Source organism: Phascolarctos cinereus, unplaced genomic scaffold (genome assembly GCF_003287225.1).
Source record: "Phascolarctos cinereus isolate Bilbo 61053 unplaced genomic scaffold, phaCin_HiC Scaffold_4;HRSCAF=312, whole genome shotgun sequence".
Taxonomy (NCBI): Eukaryota; Metazoa; Chordata; class Mammalia; order Diprotodontia; family Phascolarctidae; genus Phascolarctos; species Phascolarctos cinereus.
This window is the reverse complement of record NW_027555847.1, coordinates 669,261,102-669,280,403: the sequence shown is the minus strand read 5'-3', so window position 1 is coordinate 669,280,403 and position 19,302 is coordinate 669,261,102. Positions and strand designations below refer to the sequence as shown.

The following is a 19,302-nucleotide window of genomic DNA, read 5'->3' as shown; positions in this document are numbered from 1 at the left end:
ATAATAGTATAGTTAGATGAATTTGGAGGTGGTTGAGTGGCCACACACAAAGTGATGATTAATGTTTCAGCTTGGAAGAATGTACCTGTGAGATTTACGTGCTTTTTTTAAAATCAATGACTTCATAAGACATAGATGCCAGGCTTATTATTACATTTGCATATAACTCCACTCTGGGAAGGATAATTGACTTTGGCTATTTAGAGGTTCCAGAAAGATCTTAGCAGCCTAGAATGTTAGAACAAATCTAATAAGATGAAATTAAATACATATAAATGTAAAGCCTTACACTTGGGTTCATATACATATGATGAATACACGTACAAATACTGTTCATCTGGCTTTAGGGGATTATAAACTCAGGATGAGTTAGCAATGTGCTTCATGCTAAGGCAGCCATGAAAACTGATGCAATCTAAAATTACCTTGAAACACATAGTCCAGAACTAGGGAGATATTAGTCCTACTGTACTTTGTCTTTATCATACTACATGTAACATTATATTCAGTTCTAGGCATCACAGTTTAGGAAGGATTGTCTGTGAGCTGGGAGAGTGTATCAAGGACAGCTTGGATGGATGAAATCTTGAAATCATTTGAGGATAAATTGAGGGAAGTTGGGGTGTTTAGCTTTGAGAAAAGAAGACTTCATAGTGGGATGGGATATACTGATGGAGTGACATGAAGCTGCCTTTGAAGTTCCCTTTTATAGATGAGGAACTAGTTCAGATTTCTGCTGGATATTGAGATGGTAAAACACATTTAATGTCAAATTTAAACCAGAGAAATGGGCTACTTTACTGTATGATGAAATTGATAGGGAAACAAAGCTTATTACTTTAAGAGTTCCATTATGGAAAATGCTTAATAGTGTAACATCATTGGCTGAAAATTGAAATGACTTTTGCATGTCTCTCTTATGAAACACTGTCTCAATGGGACTGTGTGCTGGGGGAGCTACAGGTAGTAGAGATCAGAACATGTGCAACCTTCTGTGAATAAGGATTAAAGTTTCTAATTGAAGAATCTTGCATTATGATCATTGGATTGGATCCAGACTATGCAGTCTGGCTGATGACATGAATACTATTCTCACCAGCTGCCTAAAGCAGTCAGATGGAAAAGTAATCCTATTTGTGCTTCCCTACTGACACAGATTGCACAATTAAAGTAGGGAAGATCTGCTAAGAATATGAATTAGCTGTTTGTTTTTGTGCTCCTGCTTGGTTGAACTCTGAGGGTGGAATGGTTCAGGATAATTGGCATTATAAGCATTTGAACAAGCATGTTGACTATGTAACAGTGTCATTGAGGAATTACTAGCTTGTAATTCTATAGCCAGGGCATCCTAACTTTTCATGTTGGGAGAAACCTACGCACACACTGTGTGTGTGTGTGTGTGTGTGTGTGTGTGTGTGTGTGTGTGTGTGTGTGTGTGTATGTGTATGGTAGTAGAGTGTAGTGGAAAATGCCATTAAACTTGGACTCAGTAGACTTGGAGTTCTCTTACTAAGGTCTGTGCTTTATTTGTTTCCCCATCTGTAAAATGGGGCCGGTAAGGCCCATATCACAGGGTTGTCAAACCTCAGGTTGGAGGTACAGGATTGTGTAGGAGTCCTATTCCAATCTAACAAGTTAAGTCTTTGTGACCATTTCAGTATGTTCCATCATAACTGGTTTTTTTTAAGCTTTATTTGTCCCAAAATATTTTGTAAGGTATAATCTTAGAGATTCATATTAAATGAAGTAAACCAAGTAGATATATTTATTATGCAAAAATTTAGTTTCTCTGAATATAATATGCAGGAACTAAACTCTTCTTCCTTTTGGAAACTTTAAAGTTCTCAAAGAATGGATAACTCTTTTTTAAGTTATATTATAAAATTGTAAAATATATTCTGGGTTGCTCTTGCTAGAATAGGATCCAGACCCTGTAATCTTGACTTCCTCTCTTTTTCCGTTATGATAATTTGGCCTGTTGTAATTACAATAGCTGTGTGGTACAGGGAAACTAGGTGGCATGGTGGATAAGAGTGCTGGGCCTGGAGTCAGGAAGACTCATCTTCCTCAGTTAAAATGTGGACTCTAATACTTATTGGCTGCGTTACTAGCAAGTTACTTAACCTGTTTTGTCTTAGTTCCCTCATCTATAAAATGAGCTAGAGAAGGAAATGGTGAACCACTCCAGTGTCTTTGCCAAGAAAACCCCAAATGGGGTCACAAAGAGTTTGACATGACTGAAATGACTGAACAACAACAAAATACAATAGCTAATATTTATGTAGTGTTCTGGGGTTTTGAAAGAACTTTCCTCACAACTGAAGTGAGGTAGATAGCACACGTATTATTTGTTTTTGTTTTGCAATTCTTTATCTATCTAACTTTTTATGACTTGTCCAAGATCACACAGCTAGTAAGTATCTGAGGCCAAGTATTATTATCCTTATTTTAAAGAGTAAGACAATGAGACTTAACAAGGTCACATAGCCAATTTGTGTAGAACTGAGACTAGAATTTCAGAGGACTCTTTTCACTTAACATTTCCATTTATTTTCTTGCTTTTTGTTCTGTTTACTGGAGGAAAGAAAAAACAAATTATGTAATTGTGTGTGGTATTTACATCCGGTCTTAAAATTGTTAGATATCCACTGCTTTCATTAATGGTCAAGAGCCCATGATAGGCATCATTTTGTATAACCTATGTGGTTTTGTAAATACATAGCATGATTGGAAGTCTGATTCTATTAACCGCCAGAATGAAAGGAACTTGTTAGATTCTTTCATGATTAGAATTTTGACAGTTACTATCTATCTCTTTGATATTTTAACATGAACTGTGTGTGTACAGGTTAAGTCTCAACCTAAAAGTATTATTCAAACTTCTCATTTCATGTAATATTCTGTTTTATTAGTATTGGCTGTCTCTAAGGGATTAAAGAGTGTTCCTTCCCTCCAGTAGATGGTATTTGAGCTTATTCTTTATTTCTGTCTTTAATATTATTTTATTAATTTGTTATATATGTAACATAATAAATATTACCATCGCATTTGAACAATAAAAATAAAACATTTATCAAATATACATAATCCAGCAAAATAAATTCCTACACTAATCATATTCAAAAACATGTCTCATTCTGCATTTTAAGTCTCTCTCTGGCTGGAGAGAGGTAGCATACTTCATCTTCAGTCCTTAAGCACATTCTTAGCAATGATCAGAGTTCTAAAGTCTTTCAAAGCTGTTTTTCTTTTCTTTTTAGATTAAATTTTATCTTCAAATGAAAATATGCCTTTCCCCCTTCTCCTTTCCCCACTAGTTGATAAAGCAAAAAAAAAACCTGTTATAAACATGTTTAGTAAACAAATTCCCATAGTCATGTCCAAAAATGTTTGTCTGCACTCTGAACTCTCAGAATCATTAGTACTCAGGAATGGTGTTTAGTCAGTGTATTGATTAGGTTGCTTAAGTCTTTGAAAGTTTGAACTTATTTTTTGAAGAAATGTGAGAAGTGAAGATGAGGATAAGCATTCAAAGGAACAGATGGGAGATGTAGCATCTAACGTTATGAAGACTAAGTAGATTGTAGGAATGTTGAGCAATGTGTAAGAAACTGGAAAGATAGGAAGGGATTCAGGCTGTGAAAAGCTACTGGAATTTAATGGGTGAGGAAGATGTGGTCAGGCAAAATCACTTTATTGTGTGGAAGATGGATTGAGATGAGAAAAGAGGAGGAGACCTATTAGAAGGCTGTTGCAGTATTCCAGGTGAATGGTGTTGAGTATTTGAACTAGGATGGCGACTATGTTAGTGAAGAGAAGGGGACATAGACAAGAGATTTGGAGATAGAAATGGACATGATTTGATATGTGGGATGAAGGAGGACTTGAGGGTGACACTGAGATGTTCTGAACCTAGATGACTATAAGGATGGTCATGCTCTTTAACAGTATAGGGAAATTCAGACTTAGAGGGATTTGTTTGGGGTTAAAGTACTTTTCTACAAACAAAATCAGTGTGACCAGGATAAGAAGGAAAAGTGTCAATGGGCCTAATACACAAGATATATAAATTTTGAAGTAAAAGAGGGCGAGTTGACAGACTAGTCACGTATTGGAATACTTGGTATTCTTGGAAGGTTAAGGGAATGTTCCTGAAGTACATTACTATCATGTGGAGTGGATCCTTTAGGACAAATTTGTAAGTCTGCTTGTAAATGATTGCAAAGTTATATACAGAATTGATAGGCACAAATGAGTTATGAGCTGAAAACTTTGAGAGAATACTCATATTAATGAGGTTACAGCCATTTGAGCATATAAAAGATGACCTCTTAAGGTTTCAGGTTATTCATTGGGCAGTGCCTGAGCTGGGCTTCTTTACAAAGTGAGTCAGTCCTTTGGTGTGAATGAGTCATAATAGTAATCACATGCCCTTACAATAAGGGACTGCATAAAAGTAATTTGTAACAAGAGTTGTTTCTCTGTTTGGAAAGATAGAATTCCTTTGTTTTCTTGTTTGTTTTTTAAATTTAATTTTTATTTTTCAGTTCCATATTCTCTCCTTTCCTCACTCCCCTTCCTCACCTGTTGAGAAGGCAAGAAATAAGATACTCATGCAAGTGGTGCATAACATAGTTCCATATTAGCCATGTGACCAAAAAAAAAAAACCCCAAGAAAAAAAGTTTCATTCTGCACTCAGAATTCATAAGTTCTCTCTGGAAGTAGATAACATTTTGATCATGAATTCTTTAGAATTGTCATGGATCATGGTATTGATCAAAGTAGCTAAGTCTTTTACAGTTGTATCAATACAGTATTGCTGTTAACTTGTACTGTGTTCTCCTAGTTTCTGTTTAGTTCAGTTTGCATCAGGTAGTGGGGAAGGAGGTAAGTAAAAGGATGATTTCAGTATTTCAGAGAAATAAATCTTTATGGTTTTCTAGTGCACTATTCCCTGAGCCAAAGAGTGGCCTCTTTTGATCACACTCCTGTTAGCAAAAAATATTTGAGCTTGCAGCCTCAATATGTATACATTTATTTATAAATTATATAACTGACAGCTCATAACTATCTATATTATAAAATACTACAGTAGAGATTAATAAGCATGAGAAAAATAAAATACTGTTCAATCTTAAAATTAATAAGGAGCCACTGGAGTTTGTTGAATAATAAGTTAATGACAGACCTATGCTTTACAAAAATCAAAGGCAACTAAATGTGTTGGACAGAAAAGAGACTTGAGGCAGGTAGGCTTTTGGAATGGTTTGGGTAACAAACAAGTGATGAGGTTTAAAACTATTGGAGCCTGTGTGAGTAGAAAGAAGGGTGCGTATATGAGAATGGTAGTTGAGTTAGAAATGACAAGATTTGCACATGATTGGATGTGTGTGAAGAAGAAGTGTAGTGGCAAACAACACTGAGATGGTGAATCTGGGTACCTGTAAGGATGGTGATACCCTTAACAGCAGTCAAAAAAAATTTGAAAATGAGCTGGGTTTGGGTACAAGATCTACAGTAGAATACTCTTAATGTTGGATTTAAAATCCAAGAGACCTTGGTTTGACTTGTGCTTCAGACCTTATAAGCTGTATGACTGAGGAAGTCGCTTAACTTCTATGACCCTCTTTTCATTATCTGTAAAAATGAGGGCTTTGGATTGGTCAACTTCTAAGAACCATTTTGCCTCTAAATCTGTAGTTCTCAGATCCATTGATTTCTTCTCTTCCTTTGTGACTTACTTTGGGTTATCCTAAATGAAAAAGCATACAGATGAACTCTTAACTTATTCGTTATCCCTGATGTGCTATTAGCCAGACTGAGGAGTTGGAAATAACACACAGCTGAAGGAAGGGATGGTTATATGGGACTGTTTAGGATATGGTTATATTGAAGACAGGTCTTACAACTGAGCTATTTCAGGGAAGATGGAATTTGACCCATCTTACTCCACATGAAGATTGGTTGATCATATAATAACAGACCCAGCACCTAATTTTGGAGACTATTTCTGTAACTCATGCTGCCTCTCATTCTACTTAACACCTAGTTCACACAGTTCCAATAGACACTACTTTGATATTTTAAGGATGATATTTTAAGGATGGCAGAATTGAATAGATGACTGAATGTTACACTGGCATCTCTTCACGCTACTGTTTGGTACACTACAGATTGCAATGATAACAGTTATAACTTGACAGTGTTAAATGAATTGCCATTCTCCAACATTAGATTTTTTTTTATTACCAGTGCATGCCCATCATGTCAAAATAGAAGGTGGGTACCATTTTTTATTATTACTTTTTAACTCAGGGCCAAGATCAAAATTTTTCTAATAGAGAAGAGCCACCCCACTATTATCAAACATGAATGTCTTTGGAAATTAGCTTTTGCTACATTTAAAATTACAATGCAAAATAGCTCTTATGTAAAATTTATGTTATGATAAACTCAATTACATGGCAACTAACATTTGAATTACAGTATAAATGCTTTATACACTTACTGTACCATCGGAAGTTAAAACAATAAGTCAAGTCTCCATTCTCACATAAATTTACAGGAATATCCTTTGCAACTCAAACTATAGTTCCAGCAGTATTTTTTGGACCATGATGCAAGTGCAAAAGAAGTTTACATATTTCAAAATCCATTTAATCGTATAGTTGAGGAAATTTCATCTAACCTTCCACCTATGTTTGCAATCCGTTTTGATGATAGAGAATGCTAATTTTGAACTCCAGTTATGCAAAATATACCCCCCCCAAAAAAAAAATTCCATTCTCATTGGTGGGCCTGTATTATTAAAAATTTGTGGGAATTTGTTTTCTCATTATTTAAGTACCAACCTAATACCCTTGCTTTTTGCCTCTTGACTCACAAAGCCTAAAATATTGACTGTTTGCCCCTTTACAGAAAAAAAGTTTGCTGACCCCTGCTTTATATCTTTATTTCCCTTGGTGATTTTATCAGCTGTCTTAGATTTCATTGTCATCTGTCTCTATGCAAATGATTCTCAGAACTATTTATTCAGCCCTAACCTCTCTCCTGACCTTTGTCCTGCATCTCTTCCTACCTAGTGGACATCTCAATCTGGATGTCACTTGGATATCTTAAACTCAACATGTTGAAAATTGAGTATTTCTCCTCAAACCCTCCCCTCTTTGGAATTTTTCTGTTACTATCAAGGGTACCACCATCATTCCAGTCCCACAGACTGCCATCCTCAAATCCTTACTTTTACGACACACAGATGATTAGTGATAAAGTCACTCTTTTTTCCACATGACATCTTTTGTATGTCTTCTCTTCCAGGAGTGCCATCAGCTCTGTAGAACCTAATCACCTAAATTCTAGGCTATTGTTGGTCTCCCTTTCTAGTCCATCCTCCCCATAGCTATCAAATTGATCTTCCTAAAATAAAGGTCTAATCATATCACCAATCCCTGTTCCCTCTGTAAGTAAACTCCTTACCACTTCCAGGATCGAATACAAAACCTGGTTTGGCCTTTAAAGCCCTTCATAATCTTGCCACTTCCTGCTTTTTACAGCCTTCTTCCACTTTATGTGTGTACTGTATGATCCAGTGACACTAGCCTGTTTGCTTGTGATTTCATATTATACTGCTGTCTCTCCACAATGAGCATTTCTACTGGGCTTAATGCCTAGAATTCTCTCCCATCTTGTCTTGCTTCCTGGCTTTTCTGGCTTCTTAAAGCCCCAGCTAAAATCCCACCTAATACAAGAAGCCTTTACCAATCCCCCCTAATTCCTGTACCTGTTCTCTGATTATCTCCAGTTGATCCTGAATATTTTGTTTGTGCATGGTTGTTTGCATGTCTTCTCCCTCTCTGCGTATAAACTTGATCAGGCCTCTCTTTTGCATGTTGCATAGTGCCTGGTAAATGTTATATCTGCTTAATAAATGCTTATTAATAAACTGATGCATAACCCAGAGGCTCTGGAACATTCTACCAACCTGAAAATTTTCCTATGCCGGATGATGACTTATTAAATGTTTGTTAGGATTAACCTAACTAAGAGTAGAGGATCATAATCAATAAACATTTATTAAGTACCTACTGTGTGTCAAACATTGTGTTAAGGTATAGGGATACAAAAAAATTTAAAAATGATAGTCTCTGCCTCTCAAGGAGCTTATGATCTATTGGGGAAGGCAAGGTGCTGACAAGTATATATAGTATATGACAATTAACCAAGGGGAGGCACTAGAGTTGAGAGGGATTTAGAAAGGCTTCCTGTAAAAGATAAGGTTTAGTTCAGACTTATGTTAAGACAGGGAAGTCAGCAGGTAGAGTGGAGGAGAGACATCATTCCAGGCATAGGGTATAGCCAGAGAAAATGCACGAAGAGATGGAATGTCTTGTTTGTGGAACAGCCAGTGTCACTGGATTGAAGAGTACCTGATGGTGAAGTAAGGTATAAGAAGACTGGAAAAAGGTATGTGTAAGGGAAGTGGGATCTAGATTACGAAGTGATTTGAATACCAAACAGGATTTATATTTGCCCCTGGAGGCAACAGGTTGCCACTGGAGTTTATTGAGGGTGATTGGGGGTTAGGGGTTGAGGTAGGGATAGGGGGTGTGTGACATGGTTGGATCTGTGTTTTGGGACAATCACATTAGTGGCTGAATGGAGGATAGATTGGATTCAGGAGAGACTTGAGGCAGACTCCACCAGCAGGCTAATGCAATAGTCCTGGTGTGAGATACAGCCCTCCATTAGAGTAATAGCATTCATGGTCAGAGGAGAGAAGGGGCCATATGCAAGAGGTCAAATCGACAGGCAGATCTGCTTGTGTTTTGTAAAATTTTTAGCATAAATAAATGTTGCACATTGTTAAAGACCTTTTCCTGATATATCAATAAATCATTCAGTTTTCAACTTTTAAATGTTATATATTTTTAACATTCTTTAAAAAAAAATTGAGTTACAAATTTTCTCCCTCTCCCTCCAGCTCTTCCCTCACCAAATGAGAAGGCAAGAAGTATGACATCAGTTACACATATACAATCACCCAAAACATATTTCAACATGGCTAATATAGCCATGTTGCAAAAAAAAGTTCAGAAAAACATAATAAGAAAAGATTACACTTCACTTTGCACTCCGAGTTCATCATTTCTCTCTCTGGAGGTAGATAACCTTTTTTTTTTTCCATCATAAGTCTTTTGGAATTGTCTTGGAGTACCGAAGTCTTTCACAGTTGATCATTGTTAAAATATTGTTCTTACTGTGTATAATATGTGATTTTGAATACTTTTGCTTTAATATGTTTTAATTAGTTGAATTCCTAATGTTGAACCATCCTTGCATCCCTGATAAAAATCAGTTTGATCATAGTGAATTATTTTTGGAATAAATTTCTGTAGTCTTTTAACTAAGATTTTATTTTGAATTATTTAATTTGTTTCCATTAGTGATTTTACTTTGTACTTTTTCTTTGCTTTATCTCCTTCCCTGTTTTAAAGATTGGAACTATATTCAGCCTCATAAAGCAGTTTGGTAAGGTGTTTTTCTTCTAAATTTTTTAGAATAGTTTGTGGAATAAATATTCACTTGAGTTGTGATCTGAAGGAAGCTAAGGATTCTTTGAATTGTAAGAAAGGAAAGAGAACATTTCAGGGGGACCCCCTCCTTTTTTTTTTTTTTAGCAGAAGTATATTGGCAGGAGATGAAATGCTCTGTACTAGGAGTAGGTTGTAATAAGGCAATTTTGCCTAAAAGGGAGAATGTGGAAATAGGAGTAATTTGTAATTGGATGAAAATGGGATAGATGACAGCCAAATTGTAAAGGCCATTCTATGCCAGGCTGATGTGTTTGTATTCTGTCCCAGAAGCAGTAGGCACAATAGGAACCTTTCAAGGTTCTTTAAATAGGATAATGACGTGGTGATGCATATGTTTTCAGAATTTGGCAACTGGTTTGATATAGAGGAATGAGAGAGGAGTCAAGAATGACCTTGAAGTTTTGAATCTTGGTGACTAGAGGATTGTTGTGTCCTTAGCAGAAACAGAGAGATTTATTGTACAGTAAGTTTGGGCCCTGGTGTAGGTGTTTAGAGCGTGTTTAATTCATGATACCATGCAACATCCTGGAAATTATCAGAGCCTGGATTCACACTGCTGGCTCATTTTTTCACTACTCCAGAGTGCCCTGACTCTTAATAACTCAAATTGGGGTGTGTGTGTATATGTGTTTGTGTATATATATCTCGTAATATAACTTTACAAAGTGCTTTCTTGACAATAACCCATTCAGTCATAGTAGTTGAACAGTATTTACCTGCTAAAAGGAGAAATGTGTTAATTATTGATTTGGGGGGGATTCACAACCCCTACTCCACTCTGACTTGCAAGCTCACTCCACCTCTTCCTAGAGGTCATGAACCAGTCTCCTTAGTACCCTACCTATGGAGGAAATTTACACCACTGGGATTAGTAGGGAGTACCCAACTACTGTTTTTCCAGGTGATGGAGAACTTCTGGACCTTAACATCTGCCTTACAGTTGAACCTCACTTCATGTGATGTCTCGTCTATCTCTGAGCAGAGAGGTAGCAAAGAGGACACCGGACACCTGCTGTCTTAGCAATGAGATCTGATTTTATGTTATGATTACTACCATATATCAGAATTATTACCTTGAATGAGTCACAGCCTCGCTGAGATTCTGTTTCCTAATCTGTAAAATGAGAATAATGCTCTCTCTTATGGCATCTCATGGATGTATTTGGTTTTTGGTTTTGATTTTGGGTTTTTTTTTTAGGCAGTTGGGGTTAAGTGACTTCCCTAGGGTCACACAGCTAGTTAAGTGTCAAGGGTTTGGTCTGAGGCCGGATTTGAACTCAGGTCCTCCTGACTTCGGGGCCGGTGCTCTATCCACTGGGCCACCTAGCTGCCCCTCATGGATGTATTTGTGAAGATCAAATGAGATAATATATAAGAAACCACCATGCAGTTATACATATATGGTTATTCTGCCTCTGAATACCTGTTCACTTGACATTTACTTTCATTGTTCTGTTTTATAGAACAATACCTTTTCTTTCCTACAAATTGTTTATGTTCCAGGAGGCCAAGAACTCCTTGGTCATCTTTGTATTCCTCAAAATTCCTTACATGGAAAGGTGTTCAGTAAATATTCATTTTAAATAATAGAATATGGTTAATTTAAGATTCCTTTTAACTTTATCATTAATGATACATAGCTCATTATTGTAGTTCTTTTCTAAAGGATAATTAAAATCTCAGCAATCTCAGGATTATTGAAAGAATATAGTAAAATCTAAAAAATGGTTGTATAATGCTCCTTGATCCTAAACGAATTTGAAGTGAAAAATATGGAATTAAGTATGACATTTCTGTTTTGAAAGAGCAAAAGAGAAGCAGATAATAGTAATAGTGGTATAAGGCTTTGATTTGGCTTCACACAACTATAAAGACTAGAAGCATGAATATACGGCCCAAAGAGTCAAGTAAAATCAGTAGTTTTTCACAGGGCTCTTTATTCTCTGGTATCTGGCCCTTACTGACTTAGTACGTTTTAATATATAGGCGCCACCCCCCTCTTTTTTTTCCCCAGATTTTTTGCTTAGAGAAAATTCATCAGAATTCTAAGAAACCTGTGGATGAGGCTATTCTTCAGATGACACATTTATAATTAGATTATCAATGTCAACATTTTCACCATTCATACAAATTATAACTAAACACTTCCTCATCCTGTGTGATTCTAATCCTTGTGCTTCCCTCAATCCTCCATGAAAGATCTGCCAACATACTGGAGGATTTATTCTTCTTATTCATTTGTGTGTGTGTGTGTTATTCATTTATTTTTAGTTTTCAACATTCTCTTCCATAAGCTTTTGAGTTTTAAATTTTCTTTCCCCACCCCAAGACGGCATGTAATCTGATGTAGGCTCTACTTATACATTCAGATTAAGCATATTTTCACATTAATCATGATGTATAGAAGAATTAAAACTAATGGGAGAAACTCTAAGAAAGAAGAAAAAACAAAAGAAAAGGAGAGCAAATAGTATGCTTCCATCTGCATTCAGACTTCATGGTTCTTTTTCTGGATGTGGATAGCATTTTCCATTGTGAGTCTTTTAGAGTTGTCTTAGATCCTTGCATTGCTGAGAAGAGCTAAGTCTGTCAAAGTTAGTCATTACACATTGTGGCTGTTAACTGTGTACAGTGTTCTCCTGGTTCTGCATATTTCACTCAACATCAGTTCATATAAGTCTTTCCAGGTTTTTCTGACGTCCATTCACTCATTATTACTTATAGCGCATTAGTATTCCGTTACATTCATATACTACAGATTTTTCAGCCATTCCCCAATTGATGGGTATCACCTCAATTTCCAATTCTTTGCCACTACAGAAAGCTACTATAAATATTTTTGTACATGTGGGTCCTTTTCCCATTTCTATAATCTCTTTGGAATATAGCCCTAGAAGTACTATTGCTGGGTCAAAGGGTATGCACAATTTTATAGCCTTTTGGGTATAGTTCCAAATTGCTCTCCAGAGTGGTTGGATCAGTTCACAACTCCACCAGCAATGCATTCGTGTTCCGGTTTTTCCCACATCTTCTCTAACATTTATCATTTTCCTGTTTTGCCATGTTAGTCAGTCTGATAGGTGTGATATGGTACCTCAGAGTTGTTATAATTTGCATTTCTCTAATCAATAGTGTTAGAGCATTTTTTCATATGCCTACAGATAGCTTTAATTTCTTCATCTGCAAATGACCTATTCATATCCTTTGGCCATTTATCAATTGGGTAATGACTTTTATTCTTATAAATTTGACTCAGTTGTCTATATATTTTAGAAATGAGGCCTTTAGTTAAGACAAATTTATAAGAACAGAAGCCATTCCCCAAGTGATAAATGGTCAAAGGATATGAACAGAGTTCTCAGATGAAGAAAATAAAGCCGTCTATAGTCATATGAAAAAATGCTCTAAATAGTTATTGATTAGAGAAATTCAAATCAAAACAACTCTGAGGTACCACATCACACCTATCAGATTGGCCAATATGACAAAACAGGAAAATGATAAATGTTGGAGAAGATATGGGAAAATTGGAACACTAATACATTGTTGGTGGAGTTGTGAAGTGATACAGCCATTCTGGAGAACAATTTGGAACTATGCCCAAAGGGCTACAAAAATGTGCATACCCTTTGATCCAGCAATAGCACTTCTAGGGCTATATCCCAAAGAGATCAAACAAATGGGAAAAGGACCCACATGTACAAAAATATTCATAGCAGCTCTTTTTGTGGTGGCAAAGAATTGGAAATTGAGAGGATGCCCATCAATTGGGGAATGGCTGAGCAAGTTGTGGTATATGAATGTAATGGAATACTATTGTGCTATAAGAAATGATGAACAGGCTGACTTCAGAAAAACATGGAAAGACTTATATGGTCTGATGCTGAGTGAAGTGAGCAGAACCAAGAGGACTTTGTACACAATAACAGCCACGTTATGCAAGGACTAAGATTGTTAAACTGAATCCTTCTCAGCATTACGAGGATCTAAGACATCTCCAGAGGCCTTGGGATGGAAAATGCTGTCCACATCCAAAGAAAGAACTATGGAAGTCGAATCACGATCACTTATTTTTACCTTCTGTTGAGTTTTGTTTCATCTTTCTGATGGTTCCTCCTATTGGTTTTAATTTTTACTTACAACTTCACTAATGTGAAAATATGTTTAATGGGTATGTAAATGTAAAGCCTATATGAGATTATGCGCTGTCTTGGGGAGGGTGGGGGGGAAGGGGGAGAAAAATTTTCAACTCAAAAGCATGTGGAAGTGATTGTTGATAACTCAAAAATAAATTAATAAAATAAAAAAAAAGAAACGAGGCCTTTATTAAAGACAGTGGTTGTAAAAATTCTTCCTCAGTTTTCTGTTTCCCTCCTAATCTGTGTTGCATTGGCTTTGTGCAAAAACTTGTCAATTTAATGTAATCAGAATTATCCATTTTGCAGTTCTTAATGTTCTCTATTTCTTGTTTGATCATAAATTCTTCCATTCTCCATAGATCTGATAAACTATTCCTTGTTCTACCAGTTTGCTTATAGTATCAGCCTTTATATCTCAATCATGTACCCATTTTGACTTTATTTTGTTTTTGTCTTTTTTAGGCAGTTGGGGTTAAGTGACTTGCCCAGGGTCACACAGCTAGTAAGTGTCAAGTGTTTGGTCTGAGGTCGGATTTGAACTCAGGTCCTCCTGACTTCAGGGCCAGTGCTCTATCCACTGTGCCACCTACCTGCCCCTTGACTTTATTTTGGTATATTATTCTTACAGTATTTGTTGTATGCCACTGCAACATTTTTTATCTGTCATCACATTGGCTGTATTTAAAAATATACATCTTACTTTGTACCTCAAGTCCATTTTCTCTATATCAGAGGGGAGGTAGGATGTTTCTTTATCAGTCCTCTGGAATTGGTGGTTGGTTATTGCACTAACCTCTTTCCAGTTTTCTTTTTTTAAAATGTTACTGTATACATTGTTATCTGCGTTCTACTCACATCACAGTGTCAGTTCATGTAACTCTTCCCAGGTTTTTCTGAAATGGTCTTTATCATAATTTCTTAGTGCTCAATAACATCATGTTATCTGTTACATTTACATACCTTAATTTGAATAGCCATTCTTCAATCATTTGGGTATCCTTTTAGCTTTCAGTTTTTGATGGTAAGAATAAGAGCCACTGCTATAAAAAAAAGTTTTATATGTATGAAATCTTTCCTCTTTTTTTGATCTCTTTATTGTATAAGAGGTCTAGTGGTGGTCAAGGCTTAGCTTCTGAAGCTATGAACGGTTATTTCATTCATCAGAGTTCTAAAGTCCTTTAGAACTTTGTTCATTTTCCTTTGTTACTGTGAATATAACAAGATTTGTTCTTCATGTTCTGTTTACTTTTCTCTGACTCAGTTCATACAAGTTCTCTAGATTTTCTCTTGAGTTCTTCGTAGATGCCATTTTTATGACACAATACACACATTTACATTCATGTGCTAGTTTGCTCAGCCATTGTATAGTCTGTGCAGTCATATAACATCTTTCCCTGTAAAGCACAGCACACATGTAATTCAGCCTGTTCCCATAGCCATTTCTACTCTGAGTTCATTGCCCATCTTCAGTAAGTGTTCAGCGCCGTCACAAAAGAAATCCTTGAACATCTCTGTCTTTTCTAAGCCACATTTATTAGTTAAATATGTTGGAACTGGACCTTAAACTAATTACCCTAGAGAACTGGCTGGAAAAGTCCTATAAATTTTAGGGTTGTTGAGTCTGTATGATAAAATTATTGCTTTATGTAGATGGACCTACCTCTAAGGTCTCTTCTGACTCAAGTTAATCTTTAATTAGTAGAGTCTTCTACATGCTGTTTACAAGTGGTAATAAGTCTTCTTTTCTTTTACAGAGTTCCTAGTAAAGAATGCAATGGGATCAATAGCATGTCTGTGGAGAGTGGCCCTGGGACAAGACTGAGAAATTTACCAGTAATGGGGGATGGACTAGAAACTACACAAATGTCTACAACGCAGGCCCAGGCCCAACCCCAGCAAGGCAGCACTGCAGGCAGTAATCCCCCACCCCCAGAGACTTCCAACCCTAACAAACCCAAGAGACAAACCAACCAACTGCAATATCTGCTCAAAGTGGTGCTTAAGACGTTATGGAAACATCAGTTTGCGTGGCCTTTCCAACAGCCTGTGGATGCAGTCAAGCTGAACCTCCCTGTAAGTACCCTGGCCTGAACACTTTCAGCTTGCCCCATTTTTGGCCAGTTAAAACAACTAGAATGGTTATTCTATATTTATTTCTCTGACCTTTCTCAGAGAAACAATTGGTATTTTCTCAGAGTTTAAAGGTTTGTCCATTCTATTCATCTGAATGGTTTAAGGGTGGCTTTCATGATGCTGTGTCATTCAACAAACATTAAATACTTACTATATGTCAGACATTGTTATAGGCATTAGAAATATGAAACAGAAACTTAAATGCTGTACTTACAAGGCACTTACTTTCTAATGGGAGAATCAAAAAGTATATGTATTTATGGAGTAAAACACCAAATAATGAGAAGTTAGATTTAGAAGGGAATATACTAGCAGTTGATTGTAGGAGTTCATATAGAAGCTGTCACTTGAGCTGTATCTTGGATGAAAAGAGGGATTCTGTGAAATGCAGGTGAAGAAGGAGTTCATGTCTGGAACAGGTAACATCTAGTGTAAATACACAGAGATGGGAAATTGAGTGTGTGAGAAACAGTGAGAAGGCCAGTTGGCTGGATTCCAGGGTACAAGATCAATGTCCAGTAAGCCTAGAAGGATGGTTGAGGCAGGGTTATGAAAAGCATTAACAGATAAAAGAATTTATAGTTTATTTTAGAAGCAATAGAGGAGCTTCTACATTTGATTAAGAGGATAACATGATCCCAACTCTGCTCAATAAAAATCACTTTTGCAGCAATATGTAGAATGGTAAAAGATAGGGAGAACAGTTAGGCTGTTGTGGTAATCTAGGCAGGAAGTGATTGGAATATGAACTAAAGTGGTGACTGTGTAAGGTGAGAGAAGGGGGTGGATGTAAGAAGACGTTGGTAGAAACAGCTAGATATATCAACTAATTAGATGTATGATATGAAGGTGGGTGAGAAGGCAAAGATGATTACATGCTTATGAACCTGGGATATTGGAACGATGGTATTGTGTTGCCTTTGACAGAAAATAGGGAACTTTTGGAAAGGGGAGGCTCTACTGTGAAAATTAATGAGTTCCATTTTGAACGTCTTATATTTGCTTTCTCTTTTGGACACAGCTATCCTGAAATGTCCAATAAGACATTTGTTAGTCCAGGACTGACGTTCTTGAGGAGAGACTTGAGCTGAGTATATAGGTCTCTGCATCATCTCTATAATGATAACAGTTAAATGAGAACTCATGAGTATATTACGGGAGAGAGAATGGAGGAGTAAGAGACAGGGGCTTAGGGCAGAATCTTGGCACATATCCACAATTAGGGATATGTATATGAGCCAAAAAAGGGATGGAGAAGGAGCAGACAGAACAGTAAGGGAGAAGTTGTTTCGTTTATACCTAGAGAGGAGATAGTGGTCATACCTAAGAGGAGATGTGTTTAGCAGTATCAAATGCAACAAATAGATTGAAAGGGATGAGGCCTGAGAAGAGACAGATTTTGCCATTTGATATATCATTGGTAATTTTAGAAAGAGCAGTTACAATTGAGTGTTGAGCTCAGAAACCAAATTTCAGAGGTAAGGAGTGAGAGGAGGGGATTGGAAGCAGCAACTATAGATAGCTTTTTCCACGAGTAAGAGAGAGAGGAGAGATGTAGTATGATAATTTGAGGTTACTAGTATCTAATGAAGGTTTTTAAGGATAGAGGAGACTTGGATGTATTTGAAAGGCAGTAGGGAAAGAACTAGGAGATAGAAAAGGGGTAGATTAAGGTTCCAGTCTCTTGGAAACAATGGGAGGATGTGAGACTGAACCTGTGAGAATATTATCAATAGTACTGAGTAATGAGATAAAAATAGAATAACAAAAGAAATGAGATACAGTGACTTGTTAGAATTATAAATAATCTTTTTTATGTTTTCCTATGACTACTGCTTTGATTTAAATTTTGTGATTTCCTGAGAATTCTTATGATTTTACTGCATTTTCCTCATTTACATTCCTAGCCAGGGATAAGTAGAAGCAAAAAAAAAACCAACAAAAAACTCAGGAAAGCTTTTCTTTGAGGATTAGGTCATGGTGTTTTTCCTTCCTGGTTGTTGTGTGATGTGTTTTTTCAGGATATAGATAAGCAAGATCATGAGAGCCTGCCTGTGTTCTATAAGCAACTCTGAGGACCCAGAAAGGAGAGAACTTTTTTTAATTGCATTGCAATCTTTTAGTTTAACAACATAGTCATTACTGAATACTTTTTCATTCTACCTTTCACTGTGTCTTTGATCTTTTCTTTGAGATCAGGATTATTAATAGTAACAGTATTCAGTTATTTTCCTTCATATTGTTGTAGTAACTGCAAATGTAGTTTTTCTGTTCTGCTTAATACTAATCTTAATATATTCCTCTGAGTGCTTCATTTATTTTTATAGCATATTCCATCGTTTATATATTACAATACGTTTTGCCATTCTCCAATGGGCAAGAACCCACTTATTTCACAAAATGTGCTTACACACACATACACACACACACACACACACACACACACACACACACACACACGAATAACTTCTTGTATTGGACATCTCAAAGTGTATAACTAGCAATAAGATTGCTTAATTAAAGGGTATGAAGAGTTTAATCACTTTTTTTGCCTAATACTCTGTTTTATGGAATGGTTTCACTGATATCAATGTATAACATCATAAAGTCTGTAAGAGTATTTCTGTCTTAGCCTGAGAGCCATTTGTATTGAAAAGGAAAAGCTAAAATAATCAGGTGGTGAAAGGGAGAAAGGAGGAAATCAATGGGAATTGCTAATGTGGGGGCAAACTTAAAGTAAGAGAATATATGACACTGTGTGAAAGACTTTGGGAAAAATCTAGTGGGACAAAAGTTGTCAGTGTATTTTTAACACTCTAATGGGTAATAGGGTTTTTTACTCCCCCTCCATATCGGAATTTGTCTATGGTACCAGATGTTTCTTCATTCACTTTCATATTGCTGGTCTATTATTTCTTTAAGCCCTTCGCATAACAGTTTTCCCTATAAAAGATGTCTCTTTTAAGTGTGGGTTCCGTAAGCAGTTCTGTGATAGTCTTCCTGTTGTTTATTATTTCCAACTTTCCTTTATATATCTTGTTTATATGTGGTTATTAATATGTTACCTCCTTCATTACATTATAAACAGAAGATACAGCATATTTTTGCCTTTCTTTTTGTCCCTATTATTTAGCTCAATTCCTAGTATACGGTAGACACTTATTAACTTGACTTGTCTACTATTAGACAGATATCCCAAATAGGTCAGAGATGAGGAAAAAGAAGTATATGTACAAGAATATCATAGCAGCTCTTTTTGTTAACATGAATAACTGGAAACAGAATAGGTTCCTATCAATTGGTAGATGACTGAACAAATTGTAGTATATTAATACCCTGACATTCTGGTGCCATGAGAAATGAGGAATGTGACAGATTCAAGAAATATGGAAAGATTTATATGAGCTGATAGGAGTGAATTGACTAGAACAGGAGA

The 19,302-nt window shown here is 36.3% G+C and overlaps 1 protein-coding gene across 1 annotated transcript in view; it reads left to right on the top strand.

The window, feature by feature from the left end:
- The window catches only part of BRD4 (bromodomain containing 4), a 164,173-nt gene that overhangs the window by 66,145 nt on the left and 78,726 nt on the right, over positions 1–19,302 (top strand). Inside the window, 1 exon segment of the mRNA XM_020969364.2 lies at positions 15,488–15,806. Coding sequence (XP_020825023.1) covers positions 15,522–15,806 — 285 coding nt within the window. The 5' untranslated portion in view covers positions 15,488–15,521.